This window comes from Hermetia illucens, chromosome 4 (genome assembly GCF_905115235.1).
Source record: "Hermetia illucens chromosome 4, iHerIll2.2.curated.20191125, whole genome shotgun sequence".
NCBI classification, from domain to species: domain Eukaryota; kingdom Metazoa; phylum Arthropoda; class Insecta; order Diptera; family Stratiomyidae; genus Hermetia; species Hermetia illucens.
In genome coordinates, this window is record NC_051852.1 from 127,070,396 (window position 1) to 127,092,164 (window position 21,769).

The following is a 21,769-nucleotide window of genomic DNA, read 5'->3' on the forward strand; positions in this document are numbered from 1 at the left end:
AGTTATCCACTATTCTTTCTTGGCACCTGGAGAAATGATAAATGCACAGAAATGCCCAACTTAAGGAAATGCACCAAAAATTGAGTATTCAACGGCCGAGATTGGTCACCAGAAATGGTGTGATACTCCTTCACGACCTCATGTTGCATGACCTCATGTTTCCAGAACAACGGTTCAAAAATTGAACGAATTGCAGTATGAGACTCTGCCTCATTCACCATATTCACCGGACCTTTCGCCAACCGACTACCACTTTTTTAAGCATTTGGATCATTTTTTGGCGGAAAAAAAATTTAGGAACAGAGAGGCTGTCAAAATTGCCTTCGACGAATTTATCAACACCTGACAGTTGGACTTCTACGAAACTGGCATAAATGCTCTTCAATCTCGCTGGGGGAAGTGTTTTGAATCGACTGACACCGATTTTGATTAAATAAATAAATTTTTGGAAGCTTTACAGTCGTTTCAAATTTTAGTACAAAAACGGCCATTGCTGCGCAAATTTCTCTCCATACTTTCGAGAATTGCTATTATATCTGTTTTGCTTCAAATTGAATCGCAAATTTTTAAGTGCTGGTTTATTTTTTTTTATTAAATTGCTTTGTCAATGCTTCACTTTATACTGATAAAAAACTATCTGGCTAAGCAAATTTCGTGCACTATATGTATCTTTCATGGGTGGTCAAAGGGTAGTATAGGTCCCGGGGCGAAACGTGGATTGGTACCCACGATGGAGCATAAAACCTGGGAAATGCCTGCTGAACCAACACCAACAGCTCTACTACCAAACCCTATCTCCACCTCCACGTGGTGACCGCTGGGAGCTCTTTCTTGACGAAAAGCTGCAGACGGAGAAGGATGAAGGCGAGTCTCCCGCGCCTAAAAACGGGACAAATTGTACCAACTGGTCCTCCAGGTTGGGGGTTGGGTAGGGCTGACAACCCTACACGGAAAACAACCTGTTACGAAGCCACAACAGGAGCCTCGGATAGGACGGATGTTAAAACGACGGACCCGGCAACGACAAAGGAACAACGATTTGCGCATTTTCTCATGGAACGTGCGCTCCCTGTACAGAAATGAAGCTGATAAGCAGCTAGCCGATACCCTGTCCCAATATAGGGCTGATGTAACAGCGTTGCAAGAGATGCGATGGACAGGGACCGGTTTCCTGGAGAAGAGCCACTACACCATATATTATAGCGGCCATCCAGTAAACCATGTGCTCGGAGTAGGTTTCTTAGTCAGCCAAAAAATGAAACCTGCTGTTATCGGCTTTGAAAGTATAAGCGAACGGCTATGCACTCTGCGCTTGCGAGGCAAGTTTAGAAATATAAGCCTCATAAACGTTCACGCCCCTACAGAGGAGACTGCAGAGTCGGAGAAGGATACCTTCTACGAGGCAGTAGAAAGAGCCCTCGAAGCCTGTCCCAGATATGATATCAAAATCATACTTGGGGATTTTAACAGCCAAGTAGGGAAGGAGCCCGTATTCAGGCGATACGTTGGCTCCCATAGCTTACACGAAAAAACAAATGATAACGGACTGCGGACTATTCAATTAGCAGGGTCACACGAAATGGTTGTTGGAAGTACCTGGTTTGCGCGGAAAGCGGTCCACAAACATACGTGGGCCTCTCCAGACGGGACCACTTTCAACCAAATTGACCACGTGTTGATCGAACGCCGCCACCTCTCAGCCTTGATGAATGTCAGAACATATAGGGGGGCCAATATAGACTCGGATCACTATCTCGTTGGCATGGTGCTCCGAGCTCGAATAACAATACCACCTAGAATCCCCTCTGACAATCAGGTGAGAGTGAACACTGAAGCCATCCACAACACAACTCTCCGCGACACCTATAAGAGGGAAATGGATGCCGCAATAACCGCAGTCAATAGAGGACCTGGAGATGAAGCATCAACTAATGATCTTCACAACCACCTGAAGAACGTTATCATGGATACGGCCACAAATATACTTGGCCCCAGCCGCAAAAGGAGTCGGAACGGCTGGTTTGACGATGAATGTAAGCTAGCAACGGAACGGAAGAATGCCGCATACCGAGTAATGTTGCATTCTCAAAGAACGCGGGCACGCGCAGAGACTTATCACGAACTCCGTCGAGCGGAGAAGCGACTTCACAGACGGAAAAAGGAAGCCTGGGAGAACCAACAAGTCTGTGAACTAGAAAAGTACAGGGAGCAACCGCACCAGGCGCGGAAGTTTTACCAACAAGTCAGCAGGATGAAGCCTTATACACCTCGATGCTCATCCTGCCGAGACAAAGAGGGAAATCTGATTTCCGACAGAATGGGCATATTAGAGCGATGGGTTGAGTACTTTGATGAGCTACTGAACAACCAGAACATCGGCGAGTTGGAGGTCCCGCCAACTGAAGACGACGGACAAATACTGCCACCACCAAGTTTAGGAGAAACAGTCCGTACAATTCATCGGCTAAAAAATCATAAGTCGCCAGGAGCCGATGGAATTACAGCCGAATTGGTTAAATATGGAGGCGACCAGTTACACCAAGTGGTTCATCAACTTGTGCTCAAGGCATGGGACAGCGAATCAATGCCTGACGATTGGCAGCGAGGCATAATCTGTCTCATACATAAAAAGGGAGATATCACACAGTGCAGCAATTATAGAGGTATCACGTTGCTGAGTACCATCTATAAGATATTCTCCACTATCTTGCTAGGCCGGATAGCCCCATACGCCCAGAACATCATTGGCCCATACCAAAGAGGCTTCACTCCAGGCAAATCAGCAACAGATCAGATTTTCTCTCTGCGGCAGGCGATGGAAAAACTGTTGGAATATGGACAACAGTTGCACCATCTATTCATCGACTTTAAAGCCGCCTATGATAGCATAGCCAGGGTAAAACTGTACACGGCCATGAGAGAATTCGGTATCCCGACGAAATTAATAAGACTGACTAGGCTGACCCTGACCAATGTGCGAGGCCAGATAAAAGCAGCAGGATCACTCTCAAGACCATTCGACATCAACAACGGTCTACGACAAGGGGATGCGCTATCATGCGTCCTCTTTAACCTGGCCCTCGAGAAGGTGATCCATGATGCTGAGGTGAATGCAAGAGGTACGATCCTCTTCAAGTCCACCCAACTACTGGCCTATGCTGACGATATCGACATCATGGGAAGAACCACCCGAGACGTTCAAACTGCCTTCATCCAGATCGAGCAGGCGGCGCGAGATCTTGGGCTGCACATCAATGAAGGCAAGACAAAATACATGGTGGCAACGTCAGCACCGAAGACGAATCAACCAACAACATCAAACCGCACTGGTCAAACACAAGCACGAACAAGAATAAGGATAGGGGAATACAACTTTGAGACCGTTGACAATTTCTCCTATCTAGGGTCGAAAATCACAACCGATAACAACTACGATGATGAAATCCGCGCACGGTTGTTGTCAGCCAACAGAGCCTACTTCAGCTTACAAAGACTGTTCCGCTCGAAACGTCTCACCATAGGGTCAAAGCTCTTACTGTACAAGACTATGATCTTGCCAGTACTCATGTATTCCTCGGAAACTTGGGTTTTTAGCAAGAAAAATTGCGAACTCTTGGCCGCGTTCGAGAGAAGAATCCTCCGAAGAATTTTTGGCCCCCTACATGAGGATGGACGATTCCGTAGCCTACACAATGACGAAATCTATGAGCGATACCATGACCGTCCGGTTGTGGATAAAATCCGGCTCAATAGGTTACGGTGGGCGGGTCACTTAATCCGTATGGATGAAGATGATCCCACCCGGAAAGTCTATAAGGGCAATATCTATGGTAGGAAAAGAAGACGAGGCAGACCCTGCCTAAGATGGAGCGATGGCGTGGGCCAGGACGCCAGACGGCTTTTAGGGATATCGAATTGGTGGACCTCGGCGCAAAACCGGGATGTCTGGAGTTCCTTATTAAGGCAGGCCTAGACCGGATGCCGGTTGTTGCGCCGTTGATGATGATGATGATGATATGTATCTTTCGGAGGCTGTCTGCTGTTTGATAATTCCTATAAACCAAAGAGTAAGCAGAAAGCTAGCGATTGCCGCTGCTGACTGTAAACGCGAGCCTGCTCCGGAATTAGGGGTAAATATCCCAACAACAATACAGATACAATATAAGACAAGAATTACCATTAACATGGGAGGACAGAATGGATATTGGTGCTACTCTGTTCGAGGGTGGGACGACCGGGGCAGATAATTCAACAAGTGATAAGGAAATGACGAAGGTTGAATGACAAGAAATCAAGTAATTTTGAAACTTACCTGTTTCCTCCAAGGTGCCTGTGCCAGTCGGTTTTGTTGTTTAGATGACGCTGGGACATGTTTGCTGTCAGATTTGTTTGAGACAGTGTGACAGGATATCTTCTGTGCTAATGCCGGGTAGTTGATCAGCGTGAAGCTAAGTCCATGGTCCATGGATGACCTGTCGGTAGATGCGACCAATTCCGTTGCGGGAGTGACTTAATATTTCGACTTTATTTCTTCAAGAGAAACATTGTCATTATTTTTGCGACGCTTCCTCGTCATCATGACTTTCCAGAGTTCCATTGGGATCGAGGGACTACTTTTTGGTTTTATCACTGGTTTTCCTACCGCGTTGATTCACTCTTTCTCGTAATTAGTAGCTTTCAACTTCGCAATTTTACCGGATCGCGATACTGTGATATTTTCAGCACACACGCAAATTTTCAAACCACCACTAGGTTGCAGATTATAGTCTCCGTACTTAAGTATAACTGTAGCACTGCAGTCAGCGCAAGGCAAATCCTCATGGACACTGTTTGTCCTGAACTTCAATAGTACGCATCGATTAGTAAAGGAACCCCTCGCTGTACAATATTGTAACACACCCTTGCCTGACTGATGACCACTGCAATTTTTTTCACTTCTCATTCAAAGTTCTGATATTTCTGTCTGAATTATATATTGTCTAGATCCGGAGTCGCGGTTTGAGCTCCTTCTACCGAAAATGTCCTGCTTCCTGCGCTTCTCTCCGAGAATCTCTTCACTTTATTGCCGGTATGTTCGCCAAAAATTATCGATTGTCAGATTTCAGTAACAAGCTCTTTTCTTGTGGACTCGTCAGCCGATTTTATGTATCCTTGCATTTAAAACTGCCTTCCTTATTATTGCCCCCCGAATCGTTTGATCGCCTTCAATGAAATATAGCCTGTATCAATATCTACGTCATTTTTATTCGAAGAACTAGTAACAAGGGAATAACTTGACTGAACATCCCCCCCTGTCCCGTGGAGGAATTTGTATATCAGGGGTTTTTAGAAATACTGAACTTGCAACTTTTATCAACAATACGTGACATTCTCTCCGCTTATAAGTTACTATTTTTGGCAGATCAAATCGACAAAGGTTGAGTTGATTGAGATAGTTGGGTTTGCCGCAATATTTTACTCAAGGGATTACTGGAGCGTTGTGCTGTTTTTTTTTTCAATACAATAAACCTATTTATGTAAAGAAATTTATCCTTCATGAAATATCTTTATTGATTCTTTCCAAGAAAAGTTTAGATGCAGCTAGCAACACTTGGAGCAGTTCCATTGCAATGGTTGAGCCATCCGTACCAGGCCTTGAATCCTTGTTGTTTGTAGACGAGTTGGGCACAGTTCCAGGAAGCATTAAAGTTTCCGAGGAGGGAGGTACAGGCGATTTTGCAGCTGTTGCTGGAAGCGACGTTTCCTTGACACCAATATTTGTTGTTGATTTGGAAGAGACCATAGTCACGGGTTCCGTTGGAGTTGAGGGCACCGACGGCTTGATCGTTGAAGGATGATTCGTGTTCAATCAAACAAACCCAGTTGGCGAGGGTGGTTAGATTCTTAACACCATGGTTGTTGTAGAGGAGACGTGCCATTTCACAACGGGTGTAAACCTTGGCATGGGCACAGGCAACAAGGACGAGGAGGGCAACAACTGCGATGGCCTTCATTTTGGATATTCGGTTGTTCGGAAAACTCAAGGAACTGATGAAAATTTATTCAAATACTCGGTCTTTTATACCCAATGGAAACTCCAAAAATAATTGTCAGCCTATTGTATTACAATTTATCTCAGATATCATCTATGATATATAGTTATTAGTTGATTATTAGTTAATTACTGATACTTATAAAATTTCTTTAATTTTGGTATTATTGGACAGTTTTTCTTCAATCTGATAAAGTACGTATGGAAAAACCTATATGAATCTGCATATGGACATTTTGAAGAGTTTTCAATGAATAATTACCTAATTTGGCAAACTAATCTCTTATTAATCAAACATTTTAAGAAGTCCAAATTATAATATTTAGAAATGCCTACAGATAGTACTGGGGGTATGTTATGAAAAGATAGTGCCTGCTATCATTAAACTCAACTGTCCAATTACAACAGTATCAGCAAATACTGCATCTAAAGGCATATTTAGCAATATTGATTGACAGAAGATAACAATCTGGCTATCTACAAATGAGTGATTTTCAGGAATATGCAAAACTGATTGATATTGTTTTCAGAGTTATTTTTATCGACTCCTGGCAAAATGGTACAAATTCGCGCCTACTGTTGGTACTGTGACAAATCTTAATAGAAAACACAATCCCTTTCTGTGATAATGGGAGAAGTATACTCGTACAAGTCTAGCATAGCGATCTGAATAATGGAGAACTTGATTACTAGATCGCGTTGATGATTGCAACCAGCGTAGGATGATAAGAGACATCAGGCGGGCGTTTCATAGTGTGAGGATAGGTGGAAGGCAGAGAGTTGAAATGGAAAATTAGTCAGGAGTTGTGACAAATCTGCCGACACTCATAACCTTGCTATTTCGTCACCCTCACTGGTTGCAAAGCTGTTCCTTATGAGACCATCGCACCCCAGCACCGGCCGTTGGTTTCTATCATGCAAATGAGGGAGCCATTAAAACACTGGTGCTGGCGTGGTTTCTACTGAATGCGGGCTCAGCATTCATATCACTGGATACGAAGCCTTTCTATCGCCACACCCAGCACCACCATAAAATCCTCAACTGCAAATAACCGGGCTGAGAGCATATACTCCAGGAATTCTTTTGGACGGTTCGCCCATCATAGTACAGATGAAACTGCATCGAGAAACTATCTCCGCTTCCGGGAGGCAGCCCGCACGTATTCATTCCCGTATCGAAGCGTACCACTACTAGTAAAAGACTGGCCAAAATCATAAATATCGTTCATTATATGTACGCCTGTATAGTCAAGATTGCTGACTTCACAATACATTGGACAGATACAGAGGACATACATACAATCATACAGACTTCGTTTTTTTTTTTTATACGTTGGAAGGTGGAAAGGTTCAAACCCAACCGCTGGCTCCTGCCATACGGTTATGTGAGACTTTTACTCACTAAAACCACCTCCTTCTTCTTCGCTTACCCCGCGGGACTGCCATTTCGGTATTACATCCCGGGGCAGGATCAGTTATCAACTACGGCTTCTGTCGTTATTTGTCACTTTCCTCCGAAGCTCCTCCCTCCTCAGCAGATTGTGGATCGCCTTCATTAATTTTCCAACCGCCCTCCAAGATGTTTCAGAGACTAGCATGTGGTCCACGATATTCTCGGGTGTCAACTGTGCCTTGGCGTCAATTTCCGCCTCCGCTCTGTGTGCAGCGAACCGCGGGCAGTTAAAAACTACATGCTCCGCATCTTCCGGGGAGTCGTCACGCCCGAAGCGATAAAGGTATGCACGGTACCCTCCGTGTCCGCTTAGGAATTGAGTTAGGTGGTAACTAACCTCACCGTGCCTTCGCTTAATCCATTTAGAGACATCTGGAATAATAATGCCGATTGCCGACGATTGGTATCGGACTCGCCGATTGCATATGATGGGTCATAGAGGCGTCGACCCTAGTTCGCCAAGATGTCGATGGGGATCATGCCTGCTATCACACAAGGTGCTTCATCTGAAGTTGTACGGCAAACACATGACGTACGTAATGCACTCAATCGGTATGAGGCTGCGATTTTTCTTCTGTTTGCTTCCATCTTCAAAGACGATGCCCAGACTGGAGCTGCATAAAGCAAGATGGAGCTAACAACACTCGCGATCAGAAGCCGACGACTTTGCCTAGGACCACGTATATATGGTAACTTTCTTGCCAACAATGTAAACACTCCGGAAGCCTTAGTTTGTGAGTACCTCGATCTCATCAATGTCTTGCGCGATGATAGTTACTCCGATATCGTCTGCGAAGGCAATGATTGTCACTCCTTTGGGTAGTTGCAACTTTAAAATTCCGTCATACATTATTATCCACATGAGAGGACCGAGGACTGATCCCTGTGGAACCGCCCAGGTTGTTGTATACGTCTTAGGTCCATCGTCCGAATCGTAACACAATATTCTCTCCAGGAGAAATTCCATGACTATGTGCACCAGATATTTAGGAGCGCCTAATTTGGCTAAAGCCGCAATTATTTTGCTGCACTTTGCCGTATTAAAGGCATTCTTCATGGCAAGAGTAACTGCCGCGCAAGATTTATTGGCTAATGATTTATTTGGCTTCGGGATTAGCACAAGCTTTTGTTTCCGCCACTCTTCCGGAAAAATCCCATCTATGAGGCACATCGTAAATGTTTCAGAGAACCACCTCATCCTGGAATTGTTTCGACGACCTAGGGGTTTATTTTCGGCAATCTTCTTCGCGGCTGCCAGGACTTCTTTCGTGGTTACCTCGAAAATTTCACCGGGATCTACCTGGACAATGGGTAGGTTCGACTCACTTCAAACTTGTGGGAAGAGAGTGCTAATGATTTCCCGTAGCAAATCAGAGTTGGTAATCGGCGGTGAGCGCTTTCCCTTGATTGTTGCCATAACTGCATTGTATGCACCTCCCGATGGGCCGAAGGCCACTTCCTTGCATAACCTCTTGAAGTGTTCAGTTTTATTTCTAGAGATGGCTGCTTGCAATTCTTTCCTCGCCTTCTTATATTGGTTGTGCAACTCTTCAGACTCAGATCGGTTTCTGCTACATTGGCTGTATCTTTTGGCTTTAAGGCAAACTTTACAAAATTCTTCGATTTCGGCATTCCACCAGAAGTTGGGCATTCGTTTTTTGAGTAACGCGCGGCGAGACATGGAAGCGTGACAAGGTTTTTGTAACTTTTCAAGGACCTGCGCCACCTTTTCTCGTGCATTTCCCACCGGCATCGCTTCCTGCAGAAGTATTTCCTCGAACATTTCTTCATCAAGTTTTTTGGATGTCCAACCCGATACTGCAGTGTTCTTGATTCGCTTTCTTCCTGTCGTACGAGCCATCTGGAAGATGATAGCCTGATGGTCACTGTGCGTATATTCCTCGCTCACCTGCCATTGGAGATCCTTAAATAATGAATCGCTAATAAAGGTGAGGTATATTACCGATCCCATATCCCGTCTATCGTCCCGCTATTATTATTGGGTTGTGGCGGCTTGCTTCGGAAGCTAATTTTTCCAACATCAATGCGAATTCATCTAGCCTGAGGCTCGGGGCAGCGTAGCAACTGAATACGTCAATGCCGCCTACCTTAGCTCGTGTGAATCCGTCTTCTATCCTATTGCTCGTATTTTCGATCGCTTGGTTTGCGCAAGTCCAGATTGCCGCTTTGCCGCTTCTGTCTGATACAAAGACACTACTGTGGAAGTCTTTGTAATATTCGCATATAATGGCAACGTCAATTTCATGTTCCAGCACGCTTTGAGAAAGCAGCTCCTGAGCTGCCTGACAATGGTTTAAATTCAGCTGTAGGAATTTCATTTGCGAAAAGCTGAAATCGCCTTTTTAAACGCCGGATATCTGTAACTGCCTGTGACATGATCGACGATACCTTCCTGTGTTTCTCTGCATAGCAGGCATTCAGGATTCGTATTGCACTCTTTGGCAATATGCCCTTCTTCTCCACATCTTCCGCACAACTTAGATCTATCGTTCTTCTTGCTTGAATAGTTTCTTGAGATGTGTCCAAATTCCAGGCATTTGAAACACCTCTTTGGCGATATCTGTTCTCGCAGTCGACAGCTGACCCAGCCGACGCGTATTTTGCCAACAGTAGCAGCCTTTTTTCCAGCTTCGAATGGTAGGGCTATTGTGGCCGTCTGAGTACCACCATATGCTTTTCGGAGCCTTATCACATTGGACTCAAGGATCCACTCTAATCCGAGTTGAGTCTTTAAGGCCTCGCAGATCTCCGCTTTTGTAGTGATCTCATCCAGGTTCTTGCATTCAATTAGCATTGAGTCCTGGCTCACCTTTACCTCAGCTACTTTGCCCAGTGATGACTCGATCTTCTTATGTAAATCGTGGGACTTACTCTCTCCTGGCTTAAGCTCAAGGAGCAAATCGCCATTCTGCGTGCGTCTTATACGGTTCACGTGTTCACCCAAGTCCAAGAGGGAACTGTCTGTTTTCACTTTCGGTAAGATTTCGATATACGTCAGGTCGCTTGTTGATTTTATAATCAGCGCATCAGACCGCGACCTCTTTTGTGGCCTACCTTTTCGCTCTACTTTAGTCCAAGTAGAGTCACTGACACGTATCTCCTGATGGTTTGGTAAACTTTCACCGGGAAAGTTTGTTGATTGCACTTGCTGTACTTCACCCTTCTTGCGTTTTGGAGTCCGCTCTGGGGATTCTATATTAGCGTCCCTATGCCGTTTGCGGGGCTCTGCTATTTTTTTTTCACGAAGGCGATCCACGGCTAGATTATCAGCTCTAATCCGAGTTCCTATCAGGTGGATTGATTTTGAGGACGTTTGTGTTGCTGCTTCCACTGTAACCTTTTTTTTCTGAGAACAGTGTAGCTCGTTTTGTGCTTCAAAATACATCGATCTGATAGCAAGCACTTGGCTTTTTATTTCGCCGTGCACGTTGTGCCGGGGACCTACAAACTCCATCAAGTTCAAAATCATCTCCCCTAACTTTGCAAAAGCGTCTGTTTCCTCGCCATTTACAGCATTAACACCGTTTGCTGCCGAGTTTTTCGTTACATTTGTAGTTGGTGTGCGTTCTAATATCCGATCTCCTCCACTTTTCCCTGGCCGCGATCTCAATACTCTAGCGCTGCGCCTGAAAGGATCGTTAGCATTTTTAAATGGCTCCTCTTTAGTACATTCGCTAGTGGATTGCACACCTGCTGCCGCGATGTCCTTCGGCAAAGGGGAACACATATCTCCTTCGTGCTGAATGTCCTGATCCATTCTCTAATTATCTTTAGAATTCTAAATTAGAATTGATAATTTATTAAAATTAGCCACTGCAGGTACCGCGAGCCATAATGTTTGTCCAATTAACTATTTATACACAACCACTGTTCAGGCTAAAACAATTAAAGTTTATTTTAGAAAAAATAACCCAACTCTGCCCGCAGTTGATATCTGTCCCATACCGAATACAACCCTGACTGGAGGAAAGGTTCGATTGAAATAAAAACTCAATCAAACTACCAAAGCCCACGATAGAGCTCCCTCTGCCAGACACACATTTCACGTACTGATATGTGCGTCCCCCCCTCATTCGTGCCATCTTAGTTGAGACATAGATGTAACACTCTCATCTGAGAACTTGTTGAGGGCAAGCGGTTCTAGCCCCTCCAAATGGTCGACAGTTACATATCCATTTGCAGCAAAGCTACGCCCCTCCTAACCTTGAAAGCCGTGTCATAGTGGTCTACCTATAGGTGAAGAGGAGGAACTCACCTATGTGGCGTGGAGCAGTTTCCTATCCTGAACTGTCATCGCAAACTTTTATAACGGAGAGAACTAATACAAAGAACATGCAAAAAACTAGCTGCTCTCCCACTTAAGCCTCATGACACACCTCAAAATGAATGCCAATTTAGCTAAACCCGCCTAGCGCCTGATCAGTTGAAAATACAAGCACACGACTTCCACGAGTCACACCAAATATTTCCGTTTCTTCCGGTGTTTTAAATAAGTGACCTTTGAGCAACATCGTAACGATTCCGTTGAGATCGCGACATCGACTTCAAGAGACCACGAACTACCGATGCGTACCGCACTCCTCAACAAGAATAAGAATCAGAATATGCAACGAATTCAACCACTGGAAAAGCTTATCCAACAATGCATCCATCGTAAAGTTCTATATAAATGGACCTACAATAGATCCGTGTGGGCAACCGCAATTCACGTTAACCCATATATGTTCCTTAACCCCTTAGGCGAATGCTTTCCTATCATGAAAGTAGCTCATCCACAGAGTTAATTTGTGGCAGTCATACTCACCCAGTCCGGATAGCTGAGTGGTTAGAGCATGAGGCTGTCATATGGAAGGTCGAGGTTCAAATCACACTGGTGCAGTGGGATTTGTCCCGTAATTTGACGTCGGATAAGAGTCGACTCAGCTGTGAATGAGTATCTGAGTCATCTCAGGCGAGCGCAATGCAGGGTCTTCAAAGAAGTGTTCTAATACACTTCAATGCCCTGATCCAATTGGGTTGCTGTACCAATGATTATTATAAGGCCGGGAGAAGAGATATGTCCCCGAAGGACCGAAGATTAGCTTTGTCCTTCTTCATACAAACAGTTGAGATGAGATTGGATGACGCCAGATGGCTTTGCACATGTTGCCGGTCATCAGCACATCAAAAACGTGCCCTTTGGAACCTCTTCCTCAAAGGCGGACTTCCCTCCGCTTACTGTGGAAGCATTCATCCACCAGGTGAACTAATCCATCCGAACAATATATTTCAAACAGTTACTCCCACGCGTTTTTCCTTGAATCGGCTCAAGGGAGGAAACAACATGCTCTTTAACATTCCTATGGGTCAGCACGACCTCGATAGGAGTATGGCCATGTGCATTGCAAATTAAAAAAAATGCAAACCGAAAACCAAGGAAAACGATCACTGTTACCCAAGTGACTGTGGGCGAGTTCCTCCCACTTTGCTGTTTTTATGGAATTGAAAATAGGATGTTAAAACGACCATTCTGAGTGAACGAAGTGCTATTAGATGCAAATAGCAAATATCGAATAGCAAATAGCATGCAAATAGCATCTAATAGCAAAAATTATATCGAGCAACTTGTCCAAAAATGAAATGATCGCATTATGCAACACGGTCTCAGATTGAATCTAAACAAAATTGAATTTTTGACGACCGGTCCCCATGAAGCAGGCACAATCACTGTCACCGGTAGTGATTTGCCTCGGGTCAACGCTATCAGCCAATGGAGAACTCCGTTATGAAATTGCTTCACGCATTAACGCAACGCGGATGGAGTGGCGTTCCACAACTGGTGTTTTTTGTGATCGACGTATCAACGAACGTCTCAAATCTAAAATTTACTGGAATATCGACCGTCCAATCGCCCTCTTTGGTTCTGGGTGTTGGCCGACTATAAAAAACAATGAACGACGTCTTGCGGTAATGAAGACGAAGATGTTGCGTTGGACTAGTGGCGTGACACGTTTTGATCACATCCGAAATAAGGATATCCGCGATCGTTATAGGGTTGCACCGATCGAGGAAAAATTGCGAAGGAGGCGAGAACGAGAATTCACTTGTCAAGCTTGGTCTGAACATCGATGTCGATGGTAAACGACCAAAAGGCAGGCCGAAACAACGGTCACTTGATACGCTGGATGGGGATTTAAAAGATAGAGCCAAATGGCGAGACCAATCACGACGAGCCAAACCCGCTTGTGAACGGGACAAAGACTGAAGAAAAAGAAGAAAGATACCCCACTTCCGTCTGACTTTCAGGAACGACAACATGATGATGTTCGGTAACTACGAAAAAATAATCGCGGTTATTGCGTTGCACCAATGTGGGAATACGCCAAAAAAGATTCATAGTTTGCTAAAAAGCTGACGATAAACGAACGATTCGTTTTTAGGACATTATCTCGATACCGCGAAACAGCTGGTGTGGTTGACACGCCGCGGGAGGGGCGTCCGCGCTCTGTACGTTGCCCGAATATCGTGCATGCTATGCGTGAGTGTGTCCGTCGCAATCCGCTCCGCAAGCAAAAACCAATGTCGGGGGAAATGAGCGTTTCAACTCAAAGTATGCGTCGTATTTTACGGGAAGATCTCAGTCTCGGTGCGTACCGGCGGTGCATTAGCCATATGTTAACGCCAAAACTAAAGGAAATACGGCGAATTCGATGTGCTGCTCTTCTGTAACGATTTCCCGGCAAAAAATATCACAAAATTCTATTTTCTGATGAAAAAAATTTTTACCATCGAGGAAAAACTCAACCGACAAAATGATGTTATGAAGCCAAAGAAAATGCTCCGCGAGTCGCCACTATCCGACTTCTTTCATGGTATGGTGGGCGTCTCATATCACGGAATAAGTTCCCTTGACAAGTCAATCCGCAATAGGATTTTAACACTCTATACCAACCACCTCCACAAACGCCTCTCCAACATCGAGCTGAACCCTGATACCTTCAGGGAACTCAGAAAAACTTGTCCCCGTCTAGGCAAGTCCTCCCAGCGAACCACCATCCTTCCACAGAATATCTCAACTCCCGAAAAGGTGAACATCCTAGCCGACCACTTCCTTCAAGCGCACCATTGCACCCTCCACATTCGCGATCAACACTTCGAAAGTGTTGTGAGCGAATCCATAGAAAAACTTCAATCCACACCAACTTTCTACCAACCCAGTCCCAACCTAAACCTATTCACTCACCCCCTTATCCATCCCAATGAATATGATAATGTTTCTCCCATCCACTTTGTCAGCCCAAGTTCAGTGGAAGCTGCAATTGCAGCCTCCAAGAACAAAAAATCAGTGGGTCTCGACAAAATCCCCTCCATAGTTTTAAAAAAGTGCGCCCCCAACATTTCCACCACACTCTCCTCGATCATCAACCACTGTATCCTCAACGCTTACTTCCCCACCGAATGGAAAAATGCTCGCATAGTTCCCGTCCCAAAAAAGAACCTTAATCCACTCAATCCCGATAGCTACAGGCCTATCTCTATCCTTTCTTCCTCCACCAAAATCTTCGAGCGGATTATCAAATCCCTCATATACGAGCATTGTACTTCCAACAACACACTACCAGAGTTCCAATTTTTTTTTTTTTTCTTCAGCCTTTGTCCCGTTCACAAGACTGATATCTTCCTGAGTATCAGTCGGAGGACACCCATCATAGCCCGTCTCCTTGAACTAAGGAAAACTTTCGACTCCGTATGGCAATACGGACTTACGTACAAGCTTTCCGAAATCCTCAATTTCCATCCGCACCTCTGTAAGCTAATACTTAGCTTTCTAGATGGGCGGAAATCCTTAGTGAGCATCCAGCAGCACCTTTCGTCGTCCTATACTTGCCCGCCGGCATCCCCCAGGGTTCAGTCCTGTCTGCAACTCTTTTCTCGCTGTTCACCGCAAACATCCCCAAACCACCTACACACCCGTGTCCCATCCAGATCCTCCAATACGCGGATGACCTAATCATCTGTACGGCCACCAAAGACATCTCCCCTGGTGAAGCGCGTCTGAATGCTTATTTGGACGAACTTTACCACTATTTCACCCGTTGGAAACTTTCCCTAAATCCCGACAAGTGTGAGACCATCGTCTTCCATGGAGACATGAGAATGACACCGAAGATGTGGAGTGACACCAGATCATTATCACTCACAATCCACGACCAGCCCATTCCCACTATTAAAGAAGTCACCTACCTCGGGGTGACAATGAACTCCCGCCTCTCCCACGTACCTCACATAACGAAGGCACTAGGCCGTGCAACTGGTGCCTTCCGGTCCCTGTATCCTATCCTTAAATACAACATCCCGACTCCAAAAAAGATTAAGCTGTTTTGCTATAAACAGCTTATCCGCCCACTCCTCATCTTCGGCTTCATTTTCTGGTCCGATTGCTCCCCTTCCCAAATGGAGCAACTCCGCCTCAGAGAGCGCAGGATCTTTCGCCACTGCGCCAACATCTTTAAGAACGAGGACCGCTCCAAGTACATTTCCAACCAGATCCTCTATGAATCCTGCCAAACCCCACGCATCGACGCCTTCCTTGCTCGTCTTGCCCTCAACTTCCTGGTCAAGTGCCAAGCTCATCCCAATCCTCTTGTCGCCAATGCCATGCAGATCGAGATCGATGAAGATAACCTTCTCCAGACTCATCAGTTCCCCCAGATCCTTTTATCCCTCCAGTCCCAGAACCGGCTGTTCGATCCCCTAGGTAGAGTAGTCTTCTACACAGGCAATTTCTCCGACTCTCAATTTTCTAAACCTTCCAATCATTAGCACCCCTCCCAGCTTTTAATTCCCATCCCTCTCCCGCACGCCTCCCATCCTACCCCAGTCCTTTTTCCCTCCTAGTCCCATCCCGTTTTTATATATGCTCAACGAGTGGAGATTTTTTTCGACTTTTCCTCCAAAATTAAATGTTAATATCTTGTTGTTCTCACATAATCTTTTTAGTAATAAGTTAGTTTAAGCTTCATGTTATACCTTAGATTAAGTTTAACTGTTAAGGTAGTCCCTAAGTTAGCTATAAGTTTATATCCAATATTTCTAGATAATAAAAAAATGTTGTTTTTTTCACGGAATAAGTGATATTCAGTTCTGCGAGGCCGGCGTCAAAACCAATACGAGCGTATACGAAAAGATATTGGAGGATGTAATTGAGCCATTGAGTGCCGGAAAGCCGTCATGCTTCCAGCAGGACCCGGTCCCCGCTTACAAAGCCAAGATAATTCAGCAGTGGTTAGCGGCGCATGTTCCTGACTTCATAACCGCGGATGAATGCGGCTCAGGCAGCCTAGATTTGAAACCTCTGGACTACAGCCTTGGGGCTAAGTTAGAGGAGACTGCCTGCGATCTTACACCGATTTGGAGAGTTTGAATGCCAGCATCATGCGTACAGCTCAAGAAATGCCCCTTCATATCGTTCGTGAAGCGACTTCGGGTTAGCGGTGGAAATTTTGAATAAATTCTTTTCGTTTGAAAACTCTATGTTTCCCTTTTCTAATGGTGTATTTTCGATTGATATGGTTTGTTACTTCGTGAGAAATAAAGATTTATTTGACTGACAGAACTTATGGCTAAACTATGTACTTATTCCGTCGGGTCAGATGTGCAACCCATATTAGACAATTTGGAAACATTTTTGGATAAAATTTGTCAATATTCCTTTCGGTAGCGTATTAAGATCAATACTTCTAAAACCAGGTAAATTTTTCCCATTTGAAAAACCAAGAAAATAAACTTGTCAGGAAAGAGTCTGAGTTTCATTAATACAAACATTTCCTGTCACCATCAACTATTTAGCCTTAGCCTTTGACAAGAAGCTTACATGCAAAAATCATGTAGAAAATATATTACTGAAAGTCTCAAACCGCAACAACCGGTATTCGGTCTAGGCCTGCCTTAATAAGGAACTCCAGACATCCTGGTTTTGCGCCGAGGTTCACCAATTCAATATCCCTAAAAGCTGTCTGGCGTCCTGACCAAGTCCATCGCTCCATCTCAGGCAGGGCCTGCCTCGTCTTCTTTTTCTACCATAGACATTTCCCTTATAGGCTTTCCGGATGGGATCATTCTCATCCAGACGGATTAAGTGACCCGCCCACCGTAACGTATTGAGCCGGATTTTATCCACAACTTGACGGTCATGGTATCGCTCATAGATTTCGCCGTTATGTGGGCTACGGAATCGTCCATCCTTATGTAGGGGGCCAAAAATTTTTCGGAAGATTCTTCTCTCGAACGCGGCTAAGAGTTCGCAGTTTTTCTTACTATGAACCCAAGTTTCCGAGGAATACATGAGGACTGGCAAGATCATAGTTTTGTACAGTAAGAGCTTTGACCCTCAGCATCAGTATAGGCCAGTAGTTGGGCGGACTTACAGAGGATCGTTCCTCTTGCATTAACATCAGCATTACGGATCACTTTCTCGGGGACCAGGTTAAAGAGGAAGCATGATAGGACATCCCCTTGTCGTAGACCGTTGTTGATGTCGAATGGTCTTGAGAGCGATCGTGCCGCTTTTATCTGGCCTTGCACATTGGTCAGGGTCAGCCTAGTCAGTCTTATCAATTTCGTTGGGATATCGAATTCTCTCATGGCCGTGTACAGTTTTACCCTGGCTATGCTACCATAAGAGGCTCTAAAGTCAATGGACAGATGGTGCAACTGGTGTCCATATTCCAACAGTTACCTGATCTGTTGCTGAATTGGAGTGAAGCCTCTTTGGTATGGGCCAATGATGTTCTGGGCGTATGGGGCTAACTGGCCCAGCAAGATAGCGGAGAATATCTTGTAGATGGTATTCTGCAACGTGATGCCTCTATAATTGCTGCACTGTGCAATATCCCCCTTTTTATGTATGAGGCAGATAATACCACTTTGCCAGTCGTCAGGCATTGATTCGCTGTCCCACACCTTGGGCACAAGTTGATGAACCATTAGTGTGTTTCGTCACCTCCATATTTAACCAATTCGGCTGTAATTTCGTCGGATCCTGGCGACTTATGATTTTTAAGCCTATACTTGGTGGTGGCAATATTTGTCCGCCGTCTTCAGTTGGCGGGACCTCCAGCTCGCCGATGTTCTGGTTGTTCAGTAGTTCATCAAAGTACTCAACCCATCGCTCCAATATGCCCATTCTGTCGGTATGCAGCATTCTTCCGTTCTGTTGCTAGCTTACATTCATCGTCAAACCAACCGTTCCTACTTTTTGCGGCTGGGACCAAGTATGTTTGTGGCCGTATTTATGAGAACGTTCTTCAGGTGATTGTGAAGATCACTTGTTGATGCTTCATCTTCAGGATCTTTCTTGACTGCGGTTATTGTGGCATCCATTTCCCTCTTATAGGTGGAACGGTGGGCTGAGTTGTGGATGGCTTCTGTGTTCACTCTCACCTGATTGTCAGAAGGGATTCTGGGTGGTGTTTTTATTCATCCTCGGAGCGCCATGCCAACAAGATAGTGATCTGACTCTATAGTGGCCCCCTATTTGTTCTGACATTCATCAAGGCTGAGAGGTGCCGGCGTTCGATCAACACGTGGTCAATTTGGTTAAAAGTGGCCCCGTCTGGAGAGGCCCACGTGTGTTTGTGGGCCACTTTCCGCGTAAACCAGGTACTTCCAACAAGAATTTAATGTGGAACTGCTAATTGAATGATCCCCAGTGCGTTATCATTTGTATTTTGGTGTCAGCTGTAGGAGCCAATGTATCGCCTGAATAGGGGCTCCTTCTCTAATTGCAGTTAAAAACCCAAGAATGACGGTTCGTTCTACCGCCTCGTAGAAGGTATCCTTCTCCGACTCTGCAGTCTCCTCTGTAGGGGCGCTAATGAAGTTTATATTTCTAAACTTGCCTCGCAAGCGCAGAATGCATAGCCATTCGCTTATGTTTTCTAAGCCGATAACAGCAGGTTTCATTTTTTGGCTGACTAGGAAACCTACCTAGCACTTGGTTTATTGGATAGCCGCTATAATATATGGTGTAGCGGCTCTTCTCTTGTCTTCTCTTGCAACGCTGTTACATCATATTGGAACAAGGTATCGGCTAGCTGCTAAGCAGCTTCATCTCTGTACAGGGAGCACATTCCTTATTCCTTTGTCGTTGCCGGGTTCGTCGTTGCCGGGTTCGTCGTTGTGTAATCCGTGCAGTCCGAGGATCCTGTTGTGGCTTCGTAACAAGTTGTTTTCCATGTAGGGTTGTCAGTCCTACCCATCCCCCAACTTGGAGGACCAGTTGGTACAATTTGTCCCGTTTTTAGCCGCGGGGACCCGCCTTCATCCTTCTCCGTCTGCAACTTTTCGTTAAGAAAGAGCTCCTAGCGGTCACCACGTGGAAGTGGGGATAGGTTTGGTAGTAGAGCTGTTGGTGTTGGTTCAGCAGGCATTTCCCAGGTTTTATGCTCCATCGTGTGTATCAATCTACGTTTCGCCCTGGGACCTATGCTACCCTTTCACCATCTTTAGCCAGTAATAAGCTAAAAGTTAGACCACAATTATATAGGCTCCAAATCCTGATCTTTGAAATTATTATCTACGATTGCATACCTGGATTTTATTGAATAAAGATATATTGAATTTAATAGTTGTTGAAGCTCGGTAATTGATGGATTTGATGGAATATAATCCTTAACCGGTAAAGGACTCAGTAGGGTTTAGAAGCACTAAATTTGCACTACTTGTACTCTTCAGCAATTGAACTTAAGAGGATCGAGAGGGGATGGAAGGACGACAGTCGTGACGGCAGTTCTCCCAAGGGATCACAGAAGTACGATATATATCTAAAAAAACTTTATTCTTTGTCAAATCTCTTTATTGGTACTTTTCAAGAAAACTTTAGATGCAGCTAGCAACGCTTGGAGCAGTTCCGTTACAATGATTGAGCCATCCGTACCAAGCCTTGAATCCTTGTTGTTTGTAGACGAGTTGGGCACAGTTCCAGGAAGCATTAAAGTTTCCGAGGAGGGAGGTACAGGCGATTTTGCAGCTGTTGCTGGAAGCGACGTTTCCTTGACACCAATATTTGTTGTTGATTTGGAAGAGACCATAGTCGCGGGTTCCGTTGGAGTTGAGGGCACCGACGGCTTGATCGTTGAAGGATGATTCGTGTTCAATCAAACAAACCCAGTTGGCGAGGGTGGTTAGATTCTTAACACCATGGTTGTTGTAGAGGAGACGTGCCATTTCACAACGGGTGTAAACCTTGCCTTGGGCACAGGCAACAAGGACGAGGAGGGCAACAACTGCGATGGCCTTCATTTTGGATATTCGGTTGTTCGGAAAACTCAAGGAACTGATGAAAATTTCTTGAGATACTCTTTCTTTTATACCAAATTGAAACTCGAAAAATAATTGTCAGCCTATTGTATTACAATCTGTCTCAGATATCAGCCATATAGTTATTAGTTCATTATTAGTTAATTACTGATACTCATAGGATCTCATTTAATTTGGGTATTACTGGGACACTTCTGCTTCAATCTGATAACGTAGGCATGAAAATAATATATACACATATTTGCGGTGAATAATTGGTTGATTTGGCATATTAATCTCTTATTAATCTTGCTTTCAAGAAGGACAATTTATAATATTATGTTTCGAAATGTATGCAGATAGTACTGGGGGTATGTCATGAAAAGATAACGTTTGCTGTCATGAAAGCCAACTGTTCTATTGCGACAGTATCTGAATACACTGCAACTAAGCGCATTTTTGGCGGTAATGATTGACAGAAGATAACAATCTATCTATCTGCTTACCTACAAATTAGGGATTTTTGGGAAAATGCAAATCTGATTGGTATTGTTTTGAAGTTATTTTTAACAAATTTAAATTTATAATTGTATTATGAAGGCTGGGCTATCGTCTATTGTTGAAATATAATTTCGGAGATATGATCTTCGAGTGTTAATGGATTTAAAATGTTTTAAAATGTTTATGCTTTTTGTATTCTTCCAAATTATTTGGAGGATGGATTGACATCGCTTAGGGATTGTGCCGTCGACCAAATTATAGACAGCACTTGATTAGTGAATTTCTTATTCTTACTATTTGTTCATTTAGTGAGAACCAGCCCTTTTTTGTAATGGTATAAGCTTTGTCGGTCGGATATCTTTTCATATCTTTTATTATATGATGTTCACTAGAGACGAAAAGTATGGGTACCACTCCCAGTGAAATATTACGAATTCGCTGCAACTTTTGAGACTGCCACTGTTATAGAAAACAAAATCCTTTGT

At 44.5% G+C, this 21,769-nt stretch overlaps 2 protein-coding genes across 2 annotated transcripts; both read right to left on the bottom strand.

Moving 5' to 3' along the window:
- Positions 1-5,525: 5,525 nt before the first annotated feature.
- LOC119654730 (lysozyme c-1-like) lies at positions 5,526-6,035 on the bottom strand. The gene has a single exon (XM_038060258.1). It carries the CDS (start codon positions 5,991-5,993, stop codon positions 5,571-5,573), a length of 423 nt encoding a protein of 140 aa, XP_037916186.1. The 5' UTR covers positions 5,994-6,035; the 3' UTR covers positions 5,526-5,570.
- A 14,311-nt stretch (positions 6,036-20,346) lies between these two features.
- On the bottom strand, positions 20,347-20,837 carry LOC119654763 (lysozyme c-1-like). The gene has a single exon (XM_038060304.1). It carries the CDS (start codon positions 20,784-20,786, stop codon positions 20,364-20,366), a length of 423 nt encoding a protein of 140 aa, XP_037916232.1. The 5' UTR covers positions 20,787-20,837; the 3' UTR covers positions 20,347-20,363.
- Between the last annotated feature and the right edge of the window lie 932 nt (positions 20,838-21,769).